The 25,398-nt window shown below is 35.3% G+C and overlaps 2 protein-coding genes across 4 annotated transcripts in view; one reads left to right on the forward strand and one right to left on the reverse strand.

The window, feature by feature from the left end:
• rnf13 (ring finger protein 13) overlaps positions 1 to 16,684 on the reverse strand; it is a 30,813-nt gene extending 14,129 nt beyond the window's left edge. The window contains exons 1-4 of one of the 2 annotated variants that reach the window (XM_058760440.1): positions 16,665 to 16,684; positions 9,550 to 9,686; positions 9,374 to 9,454; positions 2,419 to 2,544 (exon numbers count right to left, since the gene is read on the reverse strand). In XM_058760440.1, coding sequence (XP_058616423.1) covers positions 2,419 to 2,544; positions 9,374 to 9,454; positions 9,550 to 9,663 — 321 coding nt within the window. In that variant the 5' untranslated portion in view covers positions 9,664 to 9,686; positions 16,665 to 16,684. Of the gene's footprint in view, positions 1 to 2,418; positions 2,545 to 9,373; positions 9,455 to 9,549; positions 9,687 to 11,432; positions 11,582 to 16,664 lie in introns of those variants that run through there. The other variant, XM_058760439.1, reaches the window with a different exon arrangement.
• Positions 11,652 to 23,619, forward strand: LOC131530266 (protein krueppel-like). Of its 2 annotated transcripts, XR_009268342.1 has the most exons (5): positions 11,652 to 11,835; positions 11,980 to 12,088; positions 16,083 to 16,211; positions 19,678 to 19,799; positions 23,418 to 23,619. XR_009268342.1 is itself a non-coding variant. In XM_058760444.1 (2 exons), exons 1-2 carry the CDS (start codon positions 21,979 to 21,981, stop codon positions 23,459 to 23,461), a joined length of 423 nt encoding a protein of 140 aa, XP_058616427.1. In that variant the 5' UTR covers positions 21,845 to 21,978; the 3' UTR covers positions 23,462 to 23,619. The 2 variants fall into 2 exon arrangements, 1 of the variants encoding a protein (XP_058616427.1); XM_058760444.1 differs by lacking the exons at positions 11,652 to 11,835; positions 11,980 to 12,088; positions 16,083 to 16,211; positions 19,678 to 19,799 and adding an exon at positions 21,845 to 22,357.
• The last annotated feature ends 1,779 nt before the right edge of the window (positions 23,620 to 25,398 follow it).

Below are 25,398 nucleotides of genomic sequence, written 5' to 3' on the forward strand. Positions count from 1 at the left end.
AAATATTGCGAAAGATGCACCAAAATGTTATGCTTTGGTTTTTACCTGATGTTATATCACCCTACTCTATCTCTACACACTTTATAAAGGTGCACAAATTCCACAGTGCTGTCGATGATTAACGGTTTATTGTGGTATAGGAAAAATATTTAGAATGGTTCGACAGGTGTTACGCGACTGTGTTTGGAAGACGTCCAAAGTCCCGCAGGTGAACAGAAACTGCAGGCAGACCTCTTGAAGTCTTTGCATATCATTTGCCAGCAGCATGAAACGTGTTCGCAGTGAAGCACGTCTTGGAGCGGGGGCTGGTTTTGCATTTAGGAGCGCATTTGCGTACTCGGACGGAGGCGTTTCTATGCTATGTTTGTAGTTTTAGGAGTAATAGCAGGACATTTTGAATATAAATGATGGATTTAAAAATGTATTTTATAATTGAAAAAAAAAAAAAGTTTATAAAAGATTATATATATTTAGAACCAACATTATAGCATTTTAAAATATTTTATATTTTCAAATCATTTTTTAAAAGTATTATAAATTACATAATTGATAATTTTTTTTCAATTTGTAAAAATGTTTTTAATTGATAAAAATTATATCATTTATGAAACAATATATAACTAACAAATTATAACATTTAAAAAAATCAATAGTTATTTATTTTATTTTGTATTATACATTTTAATATTTGGAAAATAATAATTTATTCAACTTGTACAAATATATTTTTATAAATTATTTATTTTATATAAATGATATTATTTGTGAATACATTTTAAAATGAATTTTTAAAAAATTATATATATATATTTGTGCTTTTAAAAAATGCATTTTATATAACTTAAATGTCCTTTATAAAAGGATTTTTATGAAATTATATTTTTATAAATTTAGAAATATTAGAAATGTATCTGTTTCGTATGGTTTTGAGATATTTTCATAAAACAACCACAACAAAAAAAGTTTTCAATGTCAAAAATAAAATGTCATGTGGTGCAACCACTGAAAAGTTCATATTTTTTATATATTTTAAATGCATGTGAGTGTACAAACATTATCATTACTTTCAAAAAACAAGGTAAAGGTAACAAGGTAAGGTAAGAAGTTTTTTTTTTTGTTAGTTTTTTTTTTAATAACATGAATTATTAATTCAGAAATATCTTTACATTTTTGGGGTTGTAAAAACTCACTGGACAATGGAGACGGACAGAAATCAAGCACTCTGAAGCCCCACTGAAAGCACTGAAGAGATGATGAGCAACATCAGGTGTGAGTGGAGTGACTCACACACTCATGACCACACACACACACACAGTCAATGTACCTGAGCAAAAGCACTGCTAGGAGACTAGAATGTCATAAAATAAAAAAGTACCTCTTATTTGGATTAAATAACTTACTTGATTATTTAAAATTTTGCTATTATTCTTGTTATTATATATATATATATATATATATATATATATATATATATATATATATATATATATATATATATATATATATATATATGTAGCATGAAATCAGTGTCATTCTAAGATCAGTGTTATTTTAGTATAACTGATATAGATTTTAGAATTATATTTTCTGTTTTCAGTAAAGTTTTCATTTTGTTGTGTTTTGTATGTTTTTAAATGTCTATATAGTTTTCATTTTTTATTTATTAGTATTATTAAAAGGGAAATGTTGAAATAAAAGGAGTTTTAAATCAACTTAAAAATAAATAATTTTTTATTTGAATTAAAATATTTTTAGTTATTTTAGTTATTTTAACTAACAACATTTTCATACAAATGTTTAGTTTTAGTTAATTATAACAACCATAATTAACTATAACTATAGTTTAGTTAACTTTAATAACCTTGACTAAAATAAAAACTATTAAAAATGTAATTAATTGAAATAAAGTTTAAATAAAATATAATATAAATATTAGATGAACAACTATGACCTAAAAGAAATTAAACAAAAGATGAGTGTTGCTTGAAAAAAAAGTAAACTATTTAAATATATTAAAATAAATTAAAAGCTAAAGAAAAATATATATAAAAAAATAATAATAATGAAACAATTTTTAAAAATCCAATATTTCAAATATTCATAAATACTATAATGGTACATTCATAATCCTATGGAAACACAGTTATTTCCACCGCCTGCATACAGTAGGCTTTGTTAAACTGCTAGTTTCAGTGTGATCGAGATCTTTCCCATGCTGCAGAAAAACATGCAATCAGTTGCCTGATGATTTCATGTGTTGGCACAGCGTCAGGTATCGTGGACGGCGTTCTGACACGTTTCGCTGAGTGTATAAACAAACGTTTCCCACGTTCTCTGTGACACTCTTGAGAACGGGAATCTGTGGTGTTTCAGGCAAACGATGGAAGCAAACTTCCTGAGGCCTGCGGTCAAACCTACCTTGATGTCAAAGTTACAGTCGAAGCGCTTGATCAGCACGATGAAGGCGCTGCTGAGGTTGTCCCGCAGGGGAGGGGGGTCGATCGGCACGCAGGCGTTCTCGGGACGGGCGCCGATCAGGAAACCCTGCACACAGAACCAACAATATCAGCAGAGCAAAAGACTCCCAACAGCTCCCTCTGCTGGACCAAACACACACAACTACAACAGCACAGTCTGGGGAAACTCCAGAGGGAAATGGACAATAAAGCGCTTATCTTCACCTCTTAACACCAGCTGTGTTTCCTTCCACCTATTTTTATGCGCATTTTGGAATATCGCATTAAAAAACAAAAAAAACAAACGCTGGATGGAAATGCCAAGATGTGCATAAATTCTAAAAATGCGCTTAAAAAATTTAAATATGCACTTAAACTTTTTATCCGATACGAAAAAATGTGCATAAATTACTTTGAAAACAAATTCCACCTTGCTTTTTTCGCAAATGTTTTATGCAATATTCCAGTTCTGCGCATCTTTGAATGGAAACAAAGCTAATGTAACCTCAATCGGACACTTTCATTTTGAGACATGCTGTAAGGTTTCATTTTTGTCCGATTAGCCACAGTCATCAAGAAGGCAGTTGAACAATGAAGAAACGCTTGAAGGCGAGTGTCACTCCATCAAGAGGGACACTTCCTGTTTTTAAGCATGGGTTATTGGGCCATGAAAGCATGCAGGCATGAGGCCAGCACATGACCACATGAGGATGAGTCAAAGTAGGCCACAAAAACAGAGGAAAACCAAAGAAGCACTGCATTACTGAGTGTTACGGATACATGATATATGGTTCATCAGCTGACATTACATCAGCTTTTAGACATAACTTCCTCTGTTTTTACATTTAGGCCAATTGTTATCTAACGCTGACTTCAAAATGTGTTACAAACAACACAATAAAGAATTCAGTCAAATGAATATCTATATTTCTTAGTTATTATAATGTTGTGATGCTTTAATTCTCTTGTAGCATTTAAAACAACTAATTGTAGTTTTTAGTTTATTCAGAAAAGAAAAATATATAAGCAGCTATAAACTAAATTAGTATTAAAAACCATATAAAATAAAGTGAATATTAAATGAATATATATTAAAAATGTTAAATAAAAACTTTGATAATATGCCATAGCATAATTGTTACTATTAAATTATTATATTAAATAAATTGAAACAAACAAATATATATACATAATAAGTATATACATAAATGTATTTTATTTTCCATTTTTAGGAAAAAATATTATATAACTTTAATATCAGACATTTACTGGTATCAGCTATACCATAATTGTTAATATTAGCTTTTATTTTTGTATTTTCAGTTTTCATTTTAATTTTAGTTTAAATTCTAGTAACTTTTGCCATTTTATTGGTTTTGTTATTTGGTTGGTTATTGGTTATTGTTTTTAATATTTCTAATTATATTTAATTTATGTTTACTTCAGTTATGGTTTTAGTTATTTAAGTACTTCAAAAAAATTCTTATTATTTTATTTCAATTAAATAAATTAATTACATTTAAAAAAAAAATTTTGTACTTTCAGTTCAGTAACAAATAAATAAATAAATAAATATCAAACACTGAATTTCCAGTTCTGAGCTGATTTCCTTAAACCTGCTGATCTCAAATCATCAGGGTTCAGAGAGAATATATATTTTTTCAAAATGGCATAAGAAAGCAAATGCAACCACAGACCCTGAATTTCAGGAAGTGGTCTAACAGTACTTCCTGTTCCGACTGACGTCCTCAGCCCTTGCGGTTCTTTACATTTACACTTTGGTGACATAATGCAGCGGGTTGATTGTTGGTCCAAGATGATTTACCAGCTCATGACTAGATTAGATCGGCTGCCACACTCCAAAACAGAGAGCAGATTAAGCTGGATTTTCCGGCAGGGATTAACTCCCAACACAATATTTAGTAAAAATAGATGGCGATAAGCATATTACGTTTCTGTCCAGCTGAGCAGGACAAAGGTGAACGCTGTTGCTTAGAGAAAATATGAAAAACCTATTGGATGACCTCTAAAAACAACACTTTGGTTTGAGCTGACAAAGAAGGGGAAATCAAAGCGAAATGGAGAAGTCACAGATGTTAAGTCATTTTCACGGTTTTCACCAACATATCATGAGGTTTGTGTGATTAGGTCAGTGAATCAGGAACAGAAAATTAGCACGATTCGAGCATAAAAATGAGTACAATGTTGAACTGCTGCGGAAAAAAAGCCAATATCAAAGCCAATTAATTTTAGGAACTATTATTCAAATCTGTTGTCCAATAATATCACACTTAAAATCAAAGTAGCATAAATCTTTTATTGTTGCTCTATGAAACTTTACGAGCGAAAACTGGTCATTTCAATGGGAATTGGCATGAATTTTCAGTGGTGAGGAAATTTCCCAATGCAAATTTTGAGTCGAGTTCAAATTTGGTGAATTTTGAAACTCAAATTTGCAGTGTCGACCAATAGCAAGCCAACAAAGCAAAAATGATCTGTTCGGAAATCAGTTATTCTGATGGTTCATTTGCAGAATAGCTTTGGATCTTTATTTTATTGTCACATTTAATAACATTCGTCAGCGAAATTTCACTGATCACATTCATACCAAGGACGATGACTATAAAAGTAACTATAAAGTTTTAACAACTGTTCTAATTCTACGAGAATAGCGCAGTCTGCACTGCAAATGTAACGATAATGACACGGAGGAAACAATGTCATTGGAATAACTTTCTGAAAAAAATTTTTTCCAATCAATAAAAGACAAAAACAGACATCCAATTAGAGGCAAACTGCAGTGCGACAAAAAATGCAGCACAGACATATAGTAAACAGAGCATTATCATCCGTTGGTGTGGATGCTAATATAGCTATCGTTACAGTTATTGAATGGGTTTTTAAAGCTGCAGACAGCATAACTCTTGCACACTTATAATAAGAACGTTATCGTACATTAGTGTAACCGCTAACATTGCTATCATTATAGTTATCGTTCTTGACATGAACAGGGTTTATCCAGTTGCAGACAACATAACAGTAGTGCACGCTTGTAATAAGAACGTTATCGTCTGGTGTGTGGATGCTAATATAGCTATCGTTACAGTTATTGTTCTTGACATGAACCAGTTTTTAAAGCGGCAGACAATATAACAGCAGCGCACACTTGTAATAAGAACATTATCATCCGTTGGTGTGGACGATAATTAGGGCAGGGCGATAATTCGATTACGATAATTATCGCGATATAATTTTCCTCGATAAAATGATATGAAGAGTTCGATAAATGTTCGATATAATGTTTATGCGCCAAAAGCGCAACTCATTTGAACTGAAAATTTACCTCTGCATCCTAACTCAAGCTCCTATCAAATGTGCATGTCTAAGAGACAAAAAAGTGATATTATTATTATTATTATTATTAATATTATCAGGCAACCCAAACCTGTTTCTTGATTTGAAACAATATGACTCATCAGAACATGCAGAAACTAAACTCTGGTTTCTACAACTTTCACCTTAGAGCAAAAATCTGGCTTTAAACTTGAAACGAAATAAAGATTTGACATTTATCGTGATAATTATCGTTATCGACTGATATGAAAAAAATGATCATGATAATTATAAAGTTGTAGACGACACAACAGCAGCGCACACTAGTAATAAGAACGTTATCGTCTGTTGTGTGGACGCTAATATAGCAATTGTTAGAGTTATCGTTATAGTTACCGTTCTTGACATGAACAGGTTTTATAAAGTTGTAGACGACACAACAGCAGCGCACACTAGTAATAAGAACGTTATCGCCTGGTGTGTGGATGCTAATATAGCTATCGTTACAGTTATTGTTCTTGACATGAACCAGTTTTAAAGCGGCAGACAATATAACAGCAGCGCACACTTGTAATAAGAATGTTATCATCCGTTGGTGTGGACGCTAATTAGGGCAGGGCGATAATTCGATAACGATAATTATCGCGATATAATTTTCCTCGATAAAATGATATGAAGAGTTCGATAAATGTTCGATATAATGTTTATGCGCCAAAAGCGCAACTCATTTGAATTGAAAATTTACCTCTGCATTCTAACTCAAGCTACTATAAAATGTGCATGTCTAAGAGACAAAAAGTGATATTATTATTATTATTATTAATATTATCAGGCAACCCAAACCTGTTTCTTGATTTGAAACAATATGACTCATCAGAACATGCAGAAACTAAACTCTGGTTTCTACAACTTTCACCTTAGAGCAAAAATCTGGCTTTAAACTTGAAACGAAATAAAGATTTGACATTTATCGTGATAATTATCGTTATCGACTGATATGAAAAAATGATCATGATAATTATAAAGTTGTACGACACAACAGCAGCGCACACTAGTAATAAGAACGTTATCGCCTGTTGTGTGGACGCTAATATAGCAATTGTTAGAGTTATCGTTATAGTTACCGTTCTTGACATGAACAGGTTTTATAAAGTTGTAGACGACACAACAGCAGCGCACACTAGTAATAAGAACGTTATCGTCTGGTGTGTGGATGCTAATATAGCTATCGTTACAGTTATTGTTCTTGACATGAACCAGTTTTTAAAGCGGCAGACAATATAACAGCAGCGCACACTTGTAATAAGAATGTTATCATCCGTTGGTGTGGACGCTAATTAGGGCAGGGCGATAATTCGATAACGATAATTATCGCGATATAATTTTCCTCGATAAAATGATATGAAGAGTTCGATAAATGTTCGATATAATGTTTATGCGCCAAAAGCGCAACTCATTTGAATTGAAAATTTACCTCTGCATTCTAACTCAAGCTACTATAAAATGTTATCGTTCTTGACGACACAACAGCAGCGCACACTAGTAATAAGAACGTTATCATCTATTGTGTGGACGCTAATATAGCAATTGTTATAGTTATCGTTCTTGACATGAACAGGTTTTATAAAGTTAAAACCATCCATCCATGTTACCATCCATCAATGTGGATGATATAGCATGTAGACAGAAAACGCAAGATTTTGCGTGATTAAAGCTGTGTCATGTGACCAAAAGAGAAATCTTTAACTTTGCCTTAGTTAACTTGCATTGCAGCCACCTGTTAAGCATCCAATTGTGCCTTTGGATATTCAATTCAGTGTATTCCTGCTTGATTTTAATTGGAGTTGGATACCTCCACACCCTCGCAAAGCATCTTACGCATTACTCTTCGTAAAATGCTTCGTCAGCGCTTTCTCTAGCATTTAAGTGTCTTTAGACTGTCAGCAGTTAAAAACCTTTAAATCAGCACCGTTATAGACGTCAAAACCGGAACAAACTCACCACCTTCGACAATAAATTAAGGGACGTTCAATGTCGTACCTGCTGTAACAAATGTTCTTGTTTTTAGTGAGGACTAAGACAGATTGCTTCATTAAAGGATTTTAGTCATTTCGCCCATATATTTAGTTGAATATCGGCCAGCTACGCTATTAAAGGCCATTGGTTATCATCCAAATGCCTCTTAAAAACACATCTCACTGGCTTCTGATGGACCCTACACTAACTTATTACACAATGTTTCCTTAAGATCGAGCAGTCATTCGGCCAGCTGATTGTGTAAATCTGTGGTTTTGCACATCTTCTCTTGTGACGTTTCTGCTTTGAGGTCATGAGCTCTGCAGATGAGAGTAAGGTCTCACATTAGCGGAGCCGTGGAGCGTGAGTGCAGCAGTTTTGGGTCAATCATCTCCACTCGTCACAAGGAACAGGGTCAGTGCCAGACTCACTAAACTAGACTTATTCACCAAGTTTGAAGTTTGAGGTCAAAACATCTAATTTTAACTTATAACCCCTTTTACACCGTCAGCATGCTGGTAAACAATCTGGAACAGCTGACGTTTGCATCAACTCTCCTCACATGCACATCTGGCTAAAGCTGTCATGATCACTAATAGTGTAAAAATAACATTTGTACCACAAGTGGTCATTCATTCATATGAAACACTCCTTAAACTCACATAATTGTTTTGTTGGTAATTGTACACTAAGTTTAATGTAACTTAAACTACCATTCAAAAGTTTGGGGTCGGTTTTTAATGTTTTTGAAATTGAAAGTCTCTTCTGCTCACCAGAGCTGTTTTTATTTGATCAGAAATACAGTAAACAGTGATACTTTGTACTTTTATTTTTTTCAATTCAGTAAAATGTTCAAAAGAGATTTTTGCAACATTATAAAATGCCCTTACCGTCACTTTCGATCAATTTAATCCATCTTTGATCATAAAAGTATTAATATTTAATAAGAAAATAAATAAGTAAAACATATTTGACCTAAACTTTTAAACTGTAGTGAATTACTTATATATTATACATTACCAGTACATAAAAATACATATTTAAAGATTTACAAGTAAAATAAGTTTTTTATAATTTAAATTACACAATTATTTACATATTTCCAAATAATCAAAAACATTCTATATCTATTTTGTATTCTTTACATTAACACAGATATGTTTTAATCCAGCCAACCTGAATATTGTATTATACACAGTAAAATAATATTTATTGTTGTTATCAAGATGATCTGACCAATGATGTGCTAGAATATTTCTAAATAATATTTAAATGTTAAAATAAAGAAATAAAAGATAAATAAAACGTGCATTTCTATATTTAATTAAAATACACTTTTTTTGGATGAGAACCATTTGTAACAAACTTAAAACTATAAAAGTAACTGCAGTTTATATAATCATCATGATTATTTAGGCTATGTAATATTGCATAATTATGTATATATATAACAATCAGGCTAAAGCAAAATAATGGCAGATCATTAGGGTTTGGAACAGACCTACGGTATATATTTATTTATTTATTTTTTAAATATACTGTGTCTTTCATCAGTATAGCTAACTCACCTTTAGTCCTTCACTGGGCAGCCTGTAGCCAAATCGAGCTGGCAAGTCATCAAAGTTCTCTGTTTTATTGTCAAATGAATACTGAAAAACAAACAACCATGAATTACAGTCCGACAACCATGTGTTTAAATGTTGCATATCAATTTACTGTTGCTGCATATGTGTCAGAAACGTACAGCTGATATATCGGCCTCCACGGGCAGCAGATTGAGGAAGGCAAATATCTGAACCGTGAAAATGGTGTAAATCTGTGTGGCCGAGAGCATCAGCATCCCCAAAGAGAGCAGCATCTTAAGATCTGCTTCAATTACACCTGCAAATGAAAGGAAATGATACATTAGGCATCAGCAGAAAGTCCCCCAAAAAAACATTTCCTGTTTCTGAGGGGCCAATGCAACCCTTTTTGTCCGTTCAAAGGAAGCCGCTGATCAGATATACTGAACGCTTTTCAAAGCCTTCCAAAAACTGAAATACGAGTTATAACATAATGCAAACAGTATGCAAATTGCTAATGTTACAAAAACAGAATTGACAGCAAACAGTTGTCAGTCGAGATGCTATTTGCCCTGATAATGATGCAGACACAAGGCAAAGAGGACCATGATAACCAGCCAAAACTTCACTTCACTTTTTCTTTTGTGTTTTTGAAAAGTTTTGCGTAAGACAACAATGTTGTTAAAACAATCCTCATTCACACAGATGTGCAAAAACAACTAAAATCGCTGTATTATTCATGCCAGGCCAGTAGTTGGCGACGTTACTTTGTAAAGAAACACTAAGTGAACACGTAACATGCATGATATCACCATTTTCACAAATTTGCATGTTTTTTTTATTACATTTACACAGAGAGAATAACAGTATCGTTTCCAAAAACGTGCACTTCGAAACCTGTTTTCAAAAGTTGTTTTTTTTTTTGTTTTTTTTCAGGCCCCGAAACCCTGTTGTCATGTAAATGAACAGCCAAAATGCATTAAAAAGTTGTTGCGTAAACACCCCCTAAGGCTGAACCACCAGGGGCCTGTTCCATAAAACAAGTTTACCAAATAAGCCAGGCTTATTTCAGTTAGTCTGACTTATTTTGAACCAAACCAACTGACAATAATTCAGACTAACTGAAATAAACCTGGCTTATTTGGTAAACTTGTTTTATGAAACAGGCCCCTGGAACAGCAAAAAATGTCACTATTTTTGTAACACCGTTTGTTGTCGCTTGTCTCTCATAAACACTGATATGTTTCAATAAGCCACGCACACTATTTCGACATTTATCGCTGAATTAAAGTATTAATAGTAGCAATTTTCAATTGCCTAAACTCTGTTAAAATATGGATATTATGAAAGTCTGATACAATAAATACTGTAAACGGGTACAAAAAAATAAAAATTACCCGTAGCGTAAAAATTTGTTAAAAGGGGGCGGGGCAAGAGCAACTTGTAGTGTATTTTAGTTACATTTAATACCTAATACTTAGATTTATTATTAAATGCATAAAAAACATAATTTAACAATAATAAACCCTTTAATAGTTCATCGAAATGTTATTCCTTTTTAACAGTTTTAAATGTTCTATCTCATCTAATTCACTCACGTGATATAAAAACTTCCTTTTTATTCTCCGAACAGCATATTGCACAGACAACGGGCTGTAAAAATAAATAAATAAATGGTCCACGATTATATAAACATAAAATTCAATTCCGTTTAACTGACATGTGCTTTGCTGTTACTCAAACAGGCTCGAATTGATTTATGTCCTAAATCACAATGGTTTTGCTTGTATTAGCACGCTGGCTAACAGTCAACACAAACCGGATGAACTTTAGCTTTGCTCTAACAATCTGCTTTGAATCTACAGCACATCACCAAAGTATACATATAAACATATATATATATATATATATATATATATATATCGATATTCACACTGACACGCCAAAGGAGAAAACGACCGCGATCAAAGAGAGCAGTAAACTATCATACAAACGACGAGACTGAAGCTCAATCAGCAAACAGAAAGATGAAAAATCAAAACTGCAGGACGCATCAGCGACTTACCATTACATTAGATGGTGCTCTTTAGTCCAGGAAGATAATAAACCCCGATGACATTACATTAGAGTGAAATTATAGGCTTCAGACTGCGTCGTAAGACCTCATATCGTCTGGCAGGCCAGAATGTCAACAGAGATCCAAACACACACACACACACACACACACACACACACTCGTCCTAAACGACACACAGCGCCCTCTAGCGCACAGAGGCAGAATCAACTCAAACTGACTGACCACTGGCCCCAAACTAATTGTTGACTATGAGAAGGGGACATATTTTGTCTTATGCAAGACGTTTGTATTTTATTTTTGTGTCGTTTAATTTCGAGGGTTTATTGTGTTATCATCACAAACAACTGTGATTGGTCCAGTCTGAGCAGCACTGAGAAAAGTAACTTATCGGGTAAACCGTTGCTGTTTACTATAATAATTACACTGATAACAGTGTAACAGCCTGAAATTACACACTGTGTCGTTAAAATATTTAAAATATAAACTACCTCACCTGCTAAACTGAATGCTAAATCCCATTCTATTTCTATTCTAGTTCTCTGGTGACCAAACGACACATAGCGCCCTTTAGCGTCCACATGTAGAATCATCTTATCTGGAAGCATGCTATGCTAGCAGTTCGTTTCCTCACAGTGTAAACCCAGGTAACAGGGAACGTTCTCAGAATTTTGGCATTCTGACATTTTAGCAAGGTTCTCTCTCCAGTGACTTTAACAGAACGTTCGTGCAAAGTTATCTGGTCCTTAATAACATTCTCAAAACTTTAGTACAAAAACAGTGTTTATGGAACGTTTTTCTGAAACATTTTAGTTGGACATTTGTCTTAACGATTTTAAATGTTACTAATTGAGCTCAGATGGTTCAGAGTTTTGAACATTGCCTGTAACATTCATCAACAAGAAAAAAAAACATTTGAATCAAACTGGATGCTGGAACTTTAGCAACAAGTTATCAGAACATATTTTTGTTATTTGGAGATAGGCAGTCATATTTATCGAGGCTTTTTTGGTGAATTTTCGTGGGCGAAATCCAGTCAATTCAGTGAAAAAGTCGTCTCTTCTGAATCAGGAGAGAAAAATGCACAGATCAAGCACCAGCAAAAACAGTTGAAAACATGGGATGGACTTCACTGGAGGAAGCGTCATTAAGGATTGTAGCCAAAAGCGGCCGTTTGAAGTTAAAAGACGTCTTAATGATGGATTTGTTTGATACATGAGTGCTGCTTTTCTCTTTACAACATTAATTCATAGCTTTCAGTCATGTGACCGGCTCAAAGACCTGGAGGGCAAAACATCCATCGAACTGCAGCACAAGCCTGTCAATTTTCCATCTGTTTCCAAGCCACAAATATTTAGATCACCTCTTAAAAGAATAAAACAAAGATATGTGAACAAACTGCAAGTTTTAGCCATTTGCAATCCATATTATATGCACCTGCCGCAATAGTTCAATCAATAAACAGCGAGACAAAACGTTGTGAAAAACACTTAAAGAGCCTTAATGTATTTAAAACAGTAATATGAACTTTTTTAATTTCACCCGCATAAAGAATCCACTCAATTTATTATTTTTTTCGTGTGTGTGTGTGTGTGTGTGTGTATTCCAGGTTCAAGTTTGACAAACGTCACAAGTCTCGTACCATTCCGATGAACGCTCAATTTTTAAAAATGAAAAAAGTTTTGGGTCAAAACTCTCCAAGAGACGGATGAGACACCCAAGGTGTTTCTGTTGTAACAGAGACTGAGACTGAATTTCTTTTTAACTTGTTCTTCATTGTTGTTTCTGAAACACCTTATACAACCCGAAATCCGGAATGTTGGGACGTTTTATAAATTGGAATAAAATTAAAACTAAAAGACCAATATTTTATTCACAATAGAACATAGACAACATAACAAATGTTTAAACGGAGAAATTTGACACTTTTATCCACTGAATGAGCTCATTTCAAATTTGATGCCTGCTACTGGTCTCCAAAAAGTTGGCACGGGGGCAACAAAGGGCTGAAAAAGCAAGGAATTTTGAAAAGATTCAGCTGGGAGAACATCTAGCAACTAATTAAGTTAATTGACATCAGGTCTGTAACATGATTAGCTATAAAAGGGATGTCTTAGAGAGGCAGAGTGTCTCAGAAGTAAAGATGGGCAGAGGCTCTCCAATCTGTGAAAGAGTGCATAAAAAGATTGTGGAATACTTTAAAAACAACGTTCCTCAATGTCAAATTGCAAAGGCTTTGCAAATCTCATCATCTACAGTGCATAACATCATCAAAAGATTCAGAGAAACTGGAGAACTCTCTGTGCGTAAGGGACAAGACCGAAGAACTTTGTTGGATGCCGTGGTCTTCGGTCCCTCAGATGACACTGCATCACTCATCGGCATGATTCTGTCATTGACATTACTAAATGGGCCCAGGAATACTTCCAGAAACCACTGTCGGTAAACACGATCCGCCATGCCATCTGCAGATGCCAACTAATGCTCTATCATGCAAAAAGGAAGCCATATGTGAACATGGTCCAGAAGCGCCGTCGTGTCCTGTGGGCCAAGGCTCATTTAAAATGGACTGTTTCAAAGTGGAAAAGTGTTCTATGGTCAGACGAGTCCAAATTTGACATTCTTGTTAGAAATCACGGACGCCGTGTCCTCCAGGCTAAAGAGGAGGGAAACCTTCCAGCGTGTTATCAGCGTTCAGTTCAAAAGCAGCATTTCTGATGGTATGGGGGTGTATAAGTTCATACGGTATGGGCAGCTTGCATGTTTTGGAAGCCACTATGAAAGCTGAAAGGCAGGGGCGGCGTTTCCATATGGCAGAGTATGGCAGTCGCCATACCCTAGCCCAGTCAGGTGTGCCGTGGAAAATAATCCAAACTTAATATCTCTATAATATTTCGTTAATATCATTTTAAATCAATGCTATTGGTCTTCCTTATGTCTGTTTGAGGGCTTTACAAATATTTAACCAATGAAAAGCAATTAAAAGAGCTTGTCAGTAAAACTTCGTAACACCATTAAATCCTCAAACTATCAGCGATAGAACCCCGCCTCCATTCAGAATGAAGCGCCGCGCACAGCCTGAAGGAGACAGATCTCCGCTTGTTCGCAATGCAAGGGTAAATAAATAACTTATGTTTGAATAAGAACAGCGTTTTCTTTACTTAAACACTATGTCTGGCTAATTAAAGGCTAATTTTTTTGTGTGTTTGAAGACTGGAGAAGAGTTACATTTGCCGTCTAGTTGTAGCCAATATGCATTTGTATGTTTTAAATATCCTGTGCATAGAGCGCTTCATATCAGAGATTATGGCCAAGTGTATTAAACAACAAGAAAGCTATGCGCCCATATAGCTACAATAAAGTTGATGAAAGCATAATGCGATGCACTCAGCTACAGCCGTTCTAAAGACAGACAAAACACAGATCTCCGTCATTCGCTGGTCAAAAACCTTGTTAACTCCATTTGAGCTTGATTTTCATATAGGCTAATGTTAAGTGCAAGTGTCTGATAACCCCCCCCTCCACACACACACACACACCATACCCTATGGTTTTGTGAAACGCTACCACTGCTGAAAGGTATATAAAGGTTTTAGAGCAACATATGCTCCCCTCCAGATGACGTCTATTTCAGGGAAGGCCTTGTGTATTTCAGCAGGACAATGCAAAACCACATACTGCAGCTATTACAACAGCATGGCTTCGTAGTAGAAGAGTCTGGGTGCTGAATTGGCCTGCCTGCAGTCCAGATCTTTCACCTATAGAGAACATTTGGTGCATCATTAAACGAAAAATACGTCAAAGACGACCACAAACTCTTCAGCAGCTGGAAACCTATATCAGGCAAGAATGGGACCAAATTCCAACACCAAAACTCCAGAAACTCATAACCTCGATGCCCAGACATCTTCAAACTGTTTTGAAAAGAAGAGGAGATGGGACACCATGATAAACATGTCCCCGTCTCAACTATTTTGAAACCTGTAGCAGGCATCAAATTTGAAATGAGCTCATTTTGTGCATAAAATTTTTACATTTCTCAGTTTAAACATTTGTTATGTTCTCTATGTTCTATTGTGAATAAAATATTGGCTCATGTGATTTGAAAGTCTTTTAGTTTTCATTTTATTCAAATTTAAAAAACGTCCCAACATTTCCGGAATTCAGGTTGTACTTCCATTTATGATGTGTTTTAAAAATGCAGATACAAGATTATTGTTTTGCAGCTGACCATTTCAATTTTGTAAGTCAGTAAGGAGAGAGATCCATCTCATTGGTTTTCACTTCTACTTATCTATTTTTATTTAATTTATGTATTTATCATTTATTAAATGTTACTTCATTAATTCATTGATATTTTTACTTTTTAAATTTTAACAACTTTTATTGTATCTCCACCTGGAAAATAATTATTTCAATATTTAAAGACATTATGAATTATGTTTACTTTTGGGGCTTTTTAAACTTTTAAATGCCTGATAAACTGCAGTTATGTGTGGGGTGAAATATAGCATACAGTTTATTAGGCATTTAAAAGTTTTATCGAGAAATTTGTCTACATCAGTTTCACCCTTATTTTTGAAATGTATTTATTAATTTATTATTAGTATTATTATGTCTTTTTTTTAATGTGCTTTCTAGATGTTTTGACATTTTAAATAGGTTTTGGCGCTCTTTTGATCTCATCTGCCGTTGCTCTTGCGGTAATGACGTCACCCCTCGCGCGCTGTCAGCCTCTCGAGATTTCTGAAGTGAGCCGTTTTTATTGAGGTGAGTGTATTTTCACAATTGTACTCTTTTACAGTTTTTATACACTTTACAAAGTTAGTCAGTTCTGCATTGTTTTCATCGAGTGTCATTCATAACTTTCTCTTCTCTTCTCTTCTGATGACTAACATTACACTAGAGCTGAGAATCGATTCCAAAAAGAATCGATTCCGAGGGGAATCGAGAGTCGTTTCCAAAGGTTGGAATCGATCCCATCAAGAGGAATCGACTAGTGATGGGAAGTTCGGATCATTTTACTGACTCGGACCTTTGAGTCTCGTTCAGCAAAATGAACGAATCTTTTTTCGAGTCATTTCGTTCATTTTAGCAAAATATAATTAAAATGTTACGTGCTACTTCCCTAACACATCTACTGCTTATGCAAACGTTGATCACACTACAAACAATACAAACTATAATGCTATAAGAAACAGAAAAGATTAATTCATGGTTTACCTGGGTCTTGATTAGCTCACCTCACCTCTTATCTGACAAGCCTTCGGGTTTGAGTCGTTCGTTCATCACGTGACAGCCCCATAAGCTAAACCAATGCAGTCAGAGCCGGAAAGAGAATTGATTAGTTCACCTCCCGAGTCTTCGGGTTTGAGTCGTTCGTTCTTTTGTCACGTGACCACTTGCCGGATCAGTAAAATACTATAAAGTAAAACTGTATGTGTTGTATGTTGGATCATATTTAAGAATTATCATAAAATTATCAAAATATGTGTAATAAGCATTTTCCTGGAAATAAAAATGGTCTGTTCATTTCTGTCACTATGTTTTTGTTACTGTTTCTTGAGGATCTGTGTTATTTTATAAATAAATAAAACCTTGTTATAAATAAAATATTGATTGATTTGTCCTTTCACTGTCTTTGTCTATCAATAAACATATAATATAACTATATAATAAAAAAATCCAAGCCTAAAATTACAAAGCACTTATAGTTTGTTCATTTTTACTCCAATTTTGACTTTGCTGGTATAATTGTTTTTCCTAGGCAGACTTGACATATTGGTCTAATATTTGTATAAGAAGATTGGTCAAAAAGGACACAATGACATAAAGTGAAAGCAAATAACATTTTGAATATGAATGATTAATGTTAGTTTAAAATATTAAGGTTATGATCTGGCTCTGTGGCTTTAGTATATTTTAATTTTCTTGTATTTTTTATTTAAATTGTTTTAATTCATTTTGGAATAGTTATCCTCTTTGCTAAAGCTTTTTCTGGCACAAAAATAAACAATAAAAAAACAATTCAAGAGTGTGTACACAGTGTTAATGTCTAAAGTGTCATATGTTACAAAAGTATAGTAAGTAACACTATAGTCTAATCTAAAGGGTTAACTCAAAAGACATAAATACAACAAGGTATTGTATTTTATGAAGATAGACTCAAAAAAAAAAAATTAAATTAAATTAAAGCATAACCAACTCTTTATTATCTTTATTACTACATTCAGTATTATGGATAAGAACCATCGTGACAGAAATTAAAAGCAGTAATTTGAGACCAGAAATGCATCACATAACTGTACAAGTAAATAAATAATAGGCTAATAATAATAATAATAATGACTATGCACCAGTTTGTAAGGAAGGTTGTAAATTAACTAATTTCTCTGCCCAAAGCTGTCACGTCACGTGACAAAAGAACGAACGACTCAAACCCGAAGACTCGGGAGGTGAACTAATCAATTCTCTTTCCGGCTCTGACTGCATTGGTTTAGCTTATGGGGCTGTCACGTGATGAACAAACGACTCAAACCCGAAGACTCGGGAGGTGAACGAATCAATTCTCTTTCCGGCTCTGACTGCATTGGTTTAGCTTATGGGGCTGTCACGTGATGAACGAACGACTCAAACCCGAAGACTCGGGAGGTGAACTAATTCCAGTACAGAACCTATAGGATGTTGCGCATGCGCGACTGAACGAATCACTCCCTGAGACGACTCGTTCTTCCCGAGTCACATTAAAGATTCGTTCAAAATGAACGAATCGTTCAAGAACGACCCATCACTAGAATCGACTCCTCATTCAGAGCTTTTTTCAGTTCAACAAAGCTTATCTATAGGTGCCTCTCACATGGAAGGCTGCATCCTACGAAGGCTGCACACATTTAAATTCACGAAAATAAACTGAAAGAAAACGAGTCGGTACTGAGATTTGAGGATGCAGCCTTGAGAAGCACCATTCGCCTCCCTCGTGCTCGATAATTACAGTTGTGAGATAAAAGATTATTTTTTAAATATAAAAGATCTATTTCATTTTTATATTTGTATTACCCTTCGCCTCATGCTCGCTAAAAGTGATTAGAAGTCTGATTCGTTTCCACGAAAAAGTTATTTCGGATAGTTTTAATGAACCAAAAAAAAATAAAAAATTGTAAAAGTTATTTACGGTGGAACTGGCTTATGTTGTCCACAATTTTGAGCGCTGCACGACAGAATAGATCATGACCTGATTGAGGATCTTATTTCCATCTAAAATACTATTTTTTATTTCTATCAGCCAATAATTCTAAAAGAAACCGTCTCGAGCATAGATCAGTGGCCAAGCATCTGATTGACAGATAAACCACGAGCTCTAGTGTTATTGTTAATGTTCTGGTTATTTTGTTTCAATGTACAGTTTGTTAATTTTGTCCAAAGCTTACAGTCAAAGTAAACTTCATCATTCAGCTGAACTGTGCACATTTATTTTAGACACTTCATGTCTTTTTCAATTCATGCGATATGCATGTCCCTGCTGAGCATGTGAGCTATAACTAATTTCACGGGCAAAGCAGACAAAATTACTTTTTAAAAATCAATCATAGCTATAGAAATTTATCACATAAAGTGTGAGTATAAATACATATGAAAGAACTTTGATACTGAAAACATTAAAATATTGCTTTGTTCTGCTCTTTGTATTTAAAGAAGGATTTATTATCTGTAAGTTTCTGCACATACCAAATAAAATGTCTGATTACTGTATAGCTATGAAATGTAGTTATTAGCAATTCAAACAATAGACTTTAGCAAATGACACAATCACCTGTTGTGACATTACAGGATATAACAGCATTTATTTCATTAAACTGCCATAATCCATGTTTCATATGAAACAAAACTAAAACAGTAAACAAAAGCAAGTTGTTAAGTTAACTGGTGGGTTGTTTGTGCCTTGCAAATTTATTATTATTTTGTTTATCCTTTCATTTTTGTTTAATTTTTACATTGTTTATATTAGGTATATTTTAATTGTTTTACTTCTTAAGTTTAGCATTTTCATTTTTGTTCATATGTTAATTTAAATACATAAATAAATATTAATAATAACATAGAGTTGTGAATTGGTATGAAACACTTTGCAATTAATTTTCTTCCAGTACACTTTACTAGATAGATATAGATTGTGAACATAAATAGTTAAAATGGTATAAAAACATAAAAGTAACTGATTTATTCTTCATTTTGGCAGATCAGCTCCTTCAGTGAAGCTCCTCAGACAGCAATTCACCAATAAATGCTGGAATATTCCCATCAGCCTACAAGTGAAGACCAGCATGAAACCAGCAAGAAGAAGCCTTAGTAAAAGAAACGGTTAGCACATTTATTTGTACAGTAACAGCCACAACAGCTGTGCTGAATTAATGCTCCTTGTTTCTCATGCGAGAACACTGAAGCTACTCTGAAACATTATTTGTTGCTTATTGTATACTGTTTCACATGCTATTCTTAAAAAAATAGTAGGCAGTATGCACTGTGTGCTGGGCAGTAAGCAGAAGGGGTGGAACGATAAATCAATTTGTGGATAATTTCTGCAATTTTTTTCCAAATGCATCAAGAGGTCCTCGCTGCAGCCTGTAGCACGATGACGTACTAGACTATATCCACTACGTAGTGCATGTTTTACGCGCATAGGTCTCGAATGAAGTCATATTTTTTATTTACATTTAATCATTTTGCAGACGCTTTTATCCAACGCGTCTTAGTCTAAGCGAAGTATAACGCAGTACATGTAGCAAGGGTTTTTGACCTACATTACAATACGCGATGACCTACATTACATTACAGTGTAAAAACTTTAATGTCTAAATTCATCCACAATGTTTTTGTCTTTACTGGCGACTTCAAAGGTTTTTTTTAATCTTTTTTTTTTTCATTTCATATGTTATCGCCAGGATGCCCATATATGGTGCTGTATCCATTATTATAAGGATACAATAAGCAACATGATATGAAGAGTTTATTTGCAAAAACAGATAACTCCGTTTCATTAGTTGCTTTTCACACATCGTCTGATACAATACAAAACACTCAAAAAAAGTCTCCATAGAGAGAGAGAGCGCTCTCGTAACGGAATGGATGGTATGTCTAGCCATTAGGTCTATCTATCTCCAGGGATTTAACTTGCATATTAATAACACACACAACAAATAGAAATGGTCATCTTTGTGTTAATATACCTTGTCCCTGACCGTGTGTGTATTTATTTGTTGGACAGAGGATTGACTGTAAAAACACGGTATAACTCGGGATAACGGGTCTATTGGCTAACAGAACCCTGACTGACAGGATTGTTTTTCTTCTTTTTATTTTTAAACTGTATAAAAAAGATGTCCGCATATTTTAGTAGGCCTATAACTTTAATACTCTGTCACGTAGGCCTATATAACAGAGAGCGAGAACGAAAAATAATATGTGATTCATGAACGAATTATTGACAGAACTATAAGACTATTATGGAAAAATAAAGACAATAGAACCCTTTTTTTTTCATAAAGAACAAACTAAATTGTAATTAGTAGATTTGGATTTCCAAAACGAATCAAACTAATTAAACGCGTTCATTCAAAACTACACCATCCTTGCTTAAATAAAGTTTGAATAGCCTGCACTAATAATCACAATATACTATAATTTGTGTAAGCCTATGTAAGCCTTCATCTGCCGTCAGTGTGGAAAGAGTTTGACATGCAGTAAAAGTCTCAAAGTTCACATGTGGATCCACACCGGAGAGAAACCTTACAAGTGTTCACACTGCGACAAGAGATTCAGCCAGTCAACACATCTGAAAACACATGAGAGGACTCACACTGGACAGAAGGGAACTGATCAATGCGGGAATTGTTTTGCAGTAAAAAGAAGCCTTAGGCCGTGTTCACACTTGGCGTCTTTTTTGACTCGAAAAAGTTGACAAGAGCGCTTTTATAGTAAAATAAAAAGCTGGCAGCGTTTTGGTTACAAATAGCAGCCGAGGGCATCTTTTGTTGCTATAACAACAGCTGCAACGGTAGCCTAGCGCTGTGTGCTGCAGAAATGTCGGCTTTTGAAGTTAACGAGGAGGATGTCGGTTCACAACGGCGTTTGTGGGAGCGTGACGTTATACGGGGAAGGAAACTGTGTGGTGCTTCCAACAATTTAGTCCAGGAGCTCCGGTTGGATGATGCACGGTTTCATACAACTCCTTGTGCTCCGAAACTAGTACGATCTGTCTACCGGCTATCTTCTCCTTTTTTCTTGTTGTTTTTGTTGTTATGGAAACGACTCGCCACTCGCTTGTCATTGGTCAGCTGTCAAAAAGGCGCTTGACGTAGGGCGTTTTTTTCAGAAATGTTTAACTTTTTTCAACTTGAAAAGACGCTCTGAGCTGCAGAAAAAGACGCCGGCGGTGGCGTTTTAAAAAGGACTTTTTTGGAAACACGGTTTACTCCATAGGATTATAATGTAAAACAGACGCTGGTAGCTTCAAAAAAGAAAAAAGTGTGAACACGGCCTTATGTTGCATATGAGAGTTCATTCAGTGGAGAAACCGTTCACTTGTGATCAGTGTGGGAAGAGTTTCAAACGAGCATCAAACCTTAAGGAACATATGAACATCCACACTAGAGAGAAGCTGTACACATGTGATCAATGTGGGAAAAGTTTTTCAAAACTGCAAAGTCTAAAAGAACATCAGAAAAGACATACTGGTGTGAGAGATCATATGTGCTTTGAGTGTGAGAAGACTTTTGTTGCAACTAAAGATTTGAGACGACACCAGAGGATTCACACTGGAGAGAAACCTTACATGTGTTCACACTGTGACAAGAGAGTCAGTCAGTCAGGAGACCTGAAAAGACATGAGAGGCTTCACACTGGAGTGAAACACAGTGGAGGTGGGCACGGAGGGCTGAGTTAGTTTGGGCTGGAGGAGTGATGGGATGATAGTGTTAAAGGCCGAGCTGAAGTCCATAAACAGGATCCTGCTTAGAATACTATGAAATTTGTTGCATGCCTTATTCTGTGTAAGTGTAACGGGGCTGACGAGACGTGCGGATCCAAGTGCAAGCTTTTATTTACAGGCATGGTCATAAATACAGGCAGGGTCGAGCAATGGCAAACAGGTATGGCAGGGACAAGACAAAGAGTAATCCTAGGGCAAGCAAAGGTCGACAATGGGCGAACAGTATCCAAAAGGGCAAGGCAGAGAGATGATCCAGGCAAGGGAATAAACAGAGTCCGAACAGAAACACGGAATGGGTTAATCCAGGAAAACACGGGCTACAATACAAAAACAGGCAAGGCAATACTAGGATAACTAACAAGGGCTCCATAGAGTAGCTATCACTAGGAGAGGGATATGTGCATACAATACTCGGCCGCGAGGGAAAGAAAGTCCAGGGTTTATATAAGGCATGTAATCAGTGTGTGCGTAGGATCAGGTGTGCGTGTGATTAGTGCCATCAGCTGTGTGTGTCGTCAGTGCAATGGATGATGGGTAATGTAGTCCGTGGGTGTCGTGCAACAGTAGTGTAGTGCAACAGTCAATGTGGTGAGCGAGTGACCTCTGGTGGTGGGTGAACGGAAGTTCATAGGCCGGATTCGTGACAGTAAGAAGCCACATCATCTCACAGAAGGATTTATTTCAAACTCTCAGCTGACGTTATGAAGTGAGTTTGGAGTAAAAACATGTTATTAAATGTGGTATTTTCACGTGCTTTCAGATGGACCAGCATTTACTAATGTTACTCAGAGCCGTAGTTCACTGAGAAGCTACGTAAACAGCTGTCATTATCGCAAATGATTTATTCGATTTCATAATCGCGTAGCTTGTCAGTGAACTACGGCTCTGTGTAGTAAATGCTGCTCCACCTGAAAGCAGGTGATGAAGATTTACTACTAATCACAGAACCGGCTTTACTGACAGCCTGTCTTGTCTTCGTCTGCTGCTTGCAGGTGAAGACAGACCTTCGCAACAGGCCGCAGGGGGAGCATCTTGAGGCCTGCATGAGGGTGTCCATCAGTGGTCCCCCAGTTGGGGACTTCCCATATCAGGAGGCCCTTGAAATGTTTTTCAAAAGTCCTAGGAAAATTAAATGCAAAAACCACAATTGTACGCTGTGCCAGTGATCACACAGTGAAGTGTGTTGTAAATAGTTGTGTGATGTGTAAATAAATTTGTTTATATTTATTTACCAAATTTATGTGCACTCTTGTCATTTTAGCTCACTCTAGAAATGCACCGATACAAACAACCGCCTACTGAGCACCAAGTCTATGACAACACCACGTATCTGTAACACGCCTGCTCCCCAACACTAGTAGTTTCGGGGGGTGTACCACCCCCCCCCTGAAAAAAAATCCACTGCATATGGGTTGAGATTTCTGTTCCACATTGTAAACCAATTTTAGTTGGTTGTTGTTATCGGCCTCCTATCTCAGGTGATTATGTGCTTTAGTCAAAGTTAAATGTCTAATATGAGTTTAAATATCATATTACGTGACCATACTGAAAGCAACAACAGATAGTTTAGCCTACCTCAGATCGTGAAAATAAATTAAAGTTAAAACTGTGAACTCACTGAGAACCAACGAGTGTATTAGGCTACATGACAAAGATGTTATCAGTCACTCATTTTAATTATACCAGTCCAGATTTTCAGAACAATGTTATAGACCTATGCACAGAATTACTTTGTAGTGAAATTGCTGAAAGGGTTCGGGACACTGGCTTGTTTGCAATAATTGCCGATGAGGCAAAATCATCCAAAACTTGGGATGCACCGGAATGAAAATTCTTGGCCGAAGCCGAAACCAAACAAAATTAAACACTGGGCCGAAGGCTGAATACAGAACACAGTTTTTCACATTTTTTCCCCGTGTATTTTGCCAATTTTTTAATCACTGCATAAATAAAACAGCCAAAATGTGCTTTTTACTGTTTTGCTTTTTTTAGAGAAAAAAAATAAATTACAAAATAATTTAAAAGTATTTACTTAACACTGATTTTTTTTTTAAACATTCTAGCAGACATTATACCAACAAAGCATAATTTAACTTTAAATTAAGATAGTAAAATAATATTTTTTGGCCATTTTTGAGACCCCCTTCTTGAATCAGGCATGTATTTTTTACTGTACAAATAAATGCAGCCTTGTTGAACAGAAGAGACTTCTTTTAAAACAGAGGTTGCCATCAATGCCCCTTTTTCAGTTAACAATGGCAATTCATATGATCTGCTGTGTTACAGTGCTGTGGTACATCTTCAGAGTTTTTCTTGGTTGCATCGATTTAAAAGTTTTAAAGCAGGTTAAACCAGAACATTTCACATATAGAGCCCTCCACTAATATTGGCACCCTTGATAAATATGACTAGAGGCGGCTGTGCAAATAAATCTGCATTGTTTATGCTTTAGATCTTTCACTCAAAAATTTCACAAAATTCCAACCTATCACTGAAGTAAAACAATTGAAAGTGGGGACAAAATCTCATGATGAAATAAGTGTTTTTCTCCAATGAATGTTGGCTACAATTATTGGCACCCCTAGAAATTCATATGAGTAAAGTATCTCTGAAGTATATTCCCATTCATATTTACATTTTTTAGCACACCAGGGTGACTAGGAACATGAAATTGTCCAGCCATGACTTCCTGTTCCACAGGATTATAAATATGAGGAACACAAAGCCCAAATTCCCGTAATCATCCATCACAAGGAGTAAAACCTAAGAATATAGTTCTGATGTGCAGAACAAGATTGTTGAGCATCACAAAATAGAAAGTGGCTGTAAGAAAAGAGTTAAAGCATTGAAAATCCCCATTTCCACCATCAGAGTAATAATAAAGAGGTTCCAATCAACTAAAGATGTTACAAATCTGCCTGGAAGAGGACGTGTGTCTATATCGTCCTAATGCTCAGTGAGGAGGAGAGTTTG

This window comes from Onychostoma macrolepis, chromosome 22 (genome assembly GCF_012432095.1).
Source record: "Onychostoma macrolepis isolate SWU-2019 chromosome 22, ASM1243209v1, whole genome shotgun sequence".
Lineage (NCBI taxonomy): Eukaryota > Metazoa > Chordata > Actinopteri > Cypriniformes > Cyprinidae > Onychostoma > Onychostoma macrolepis.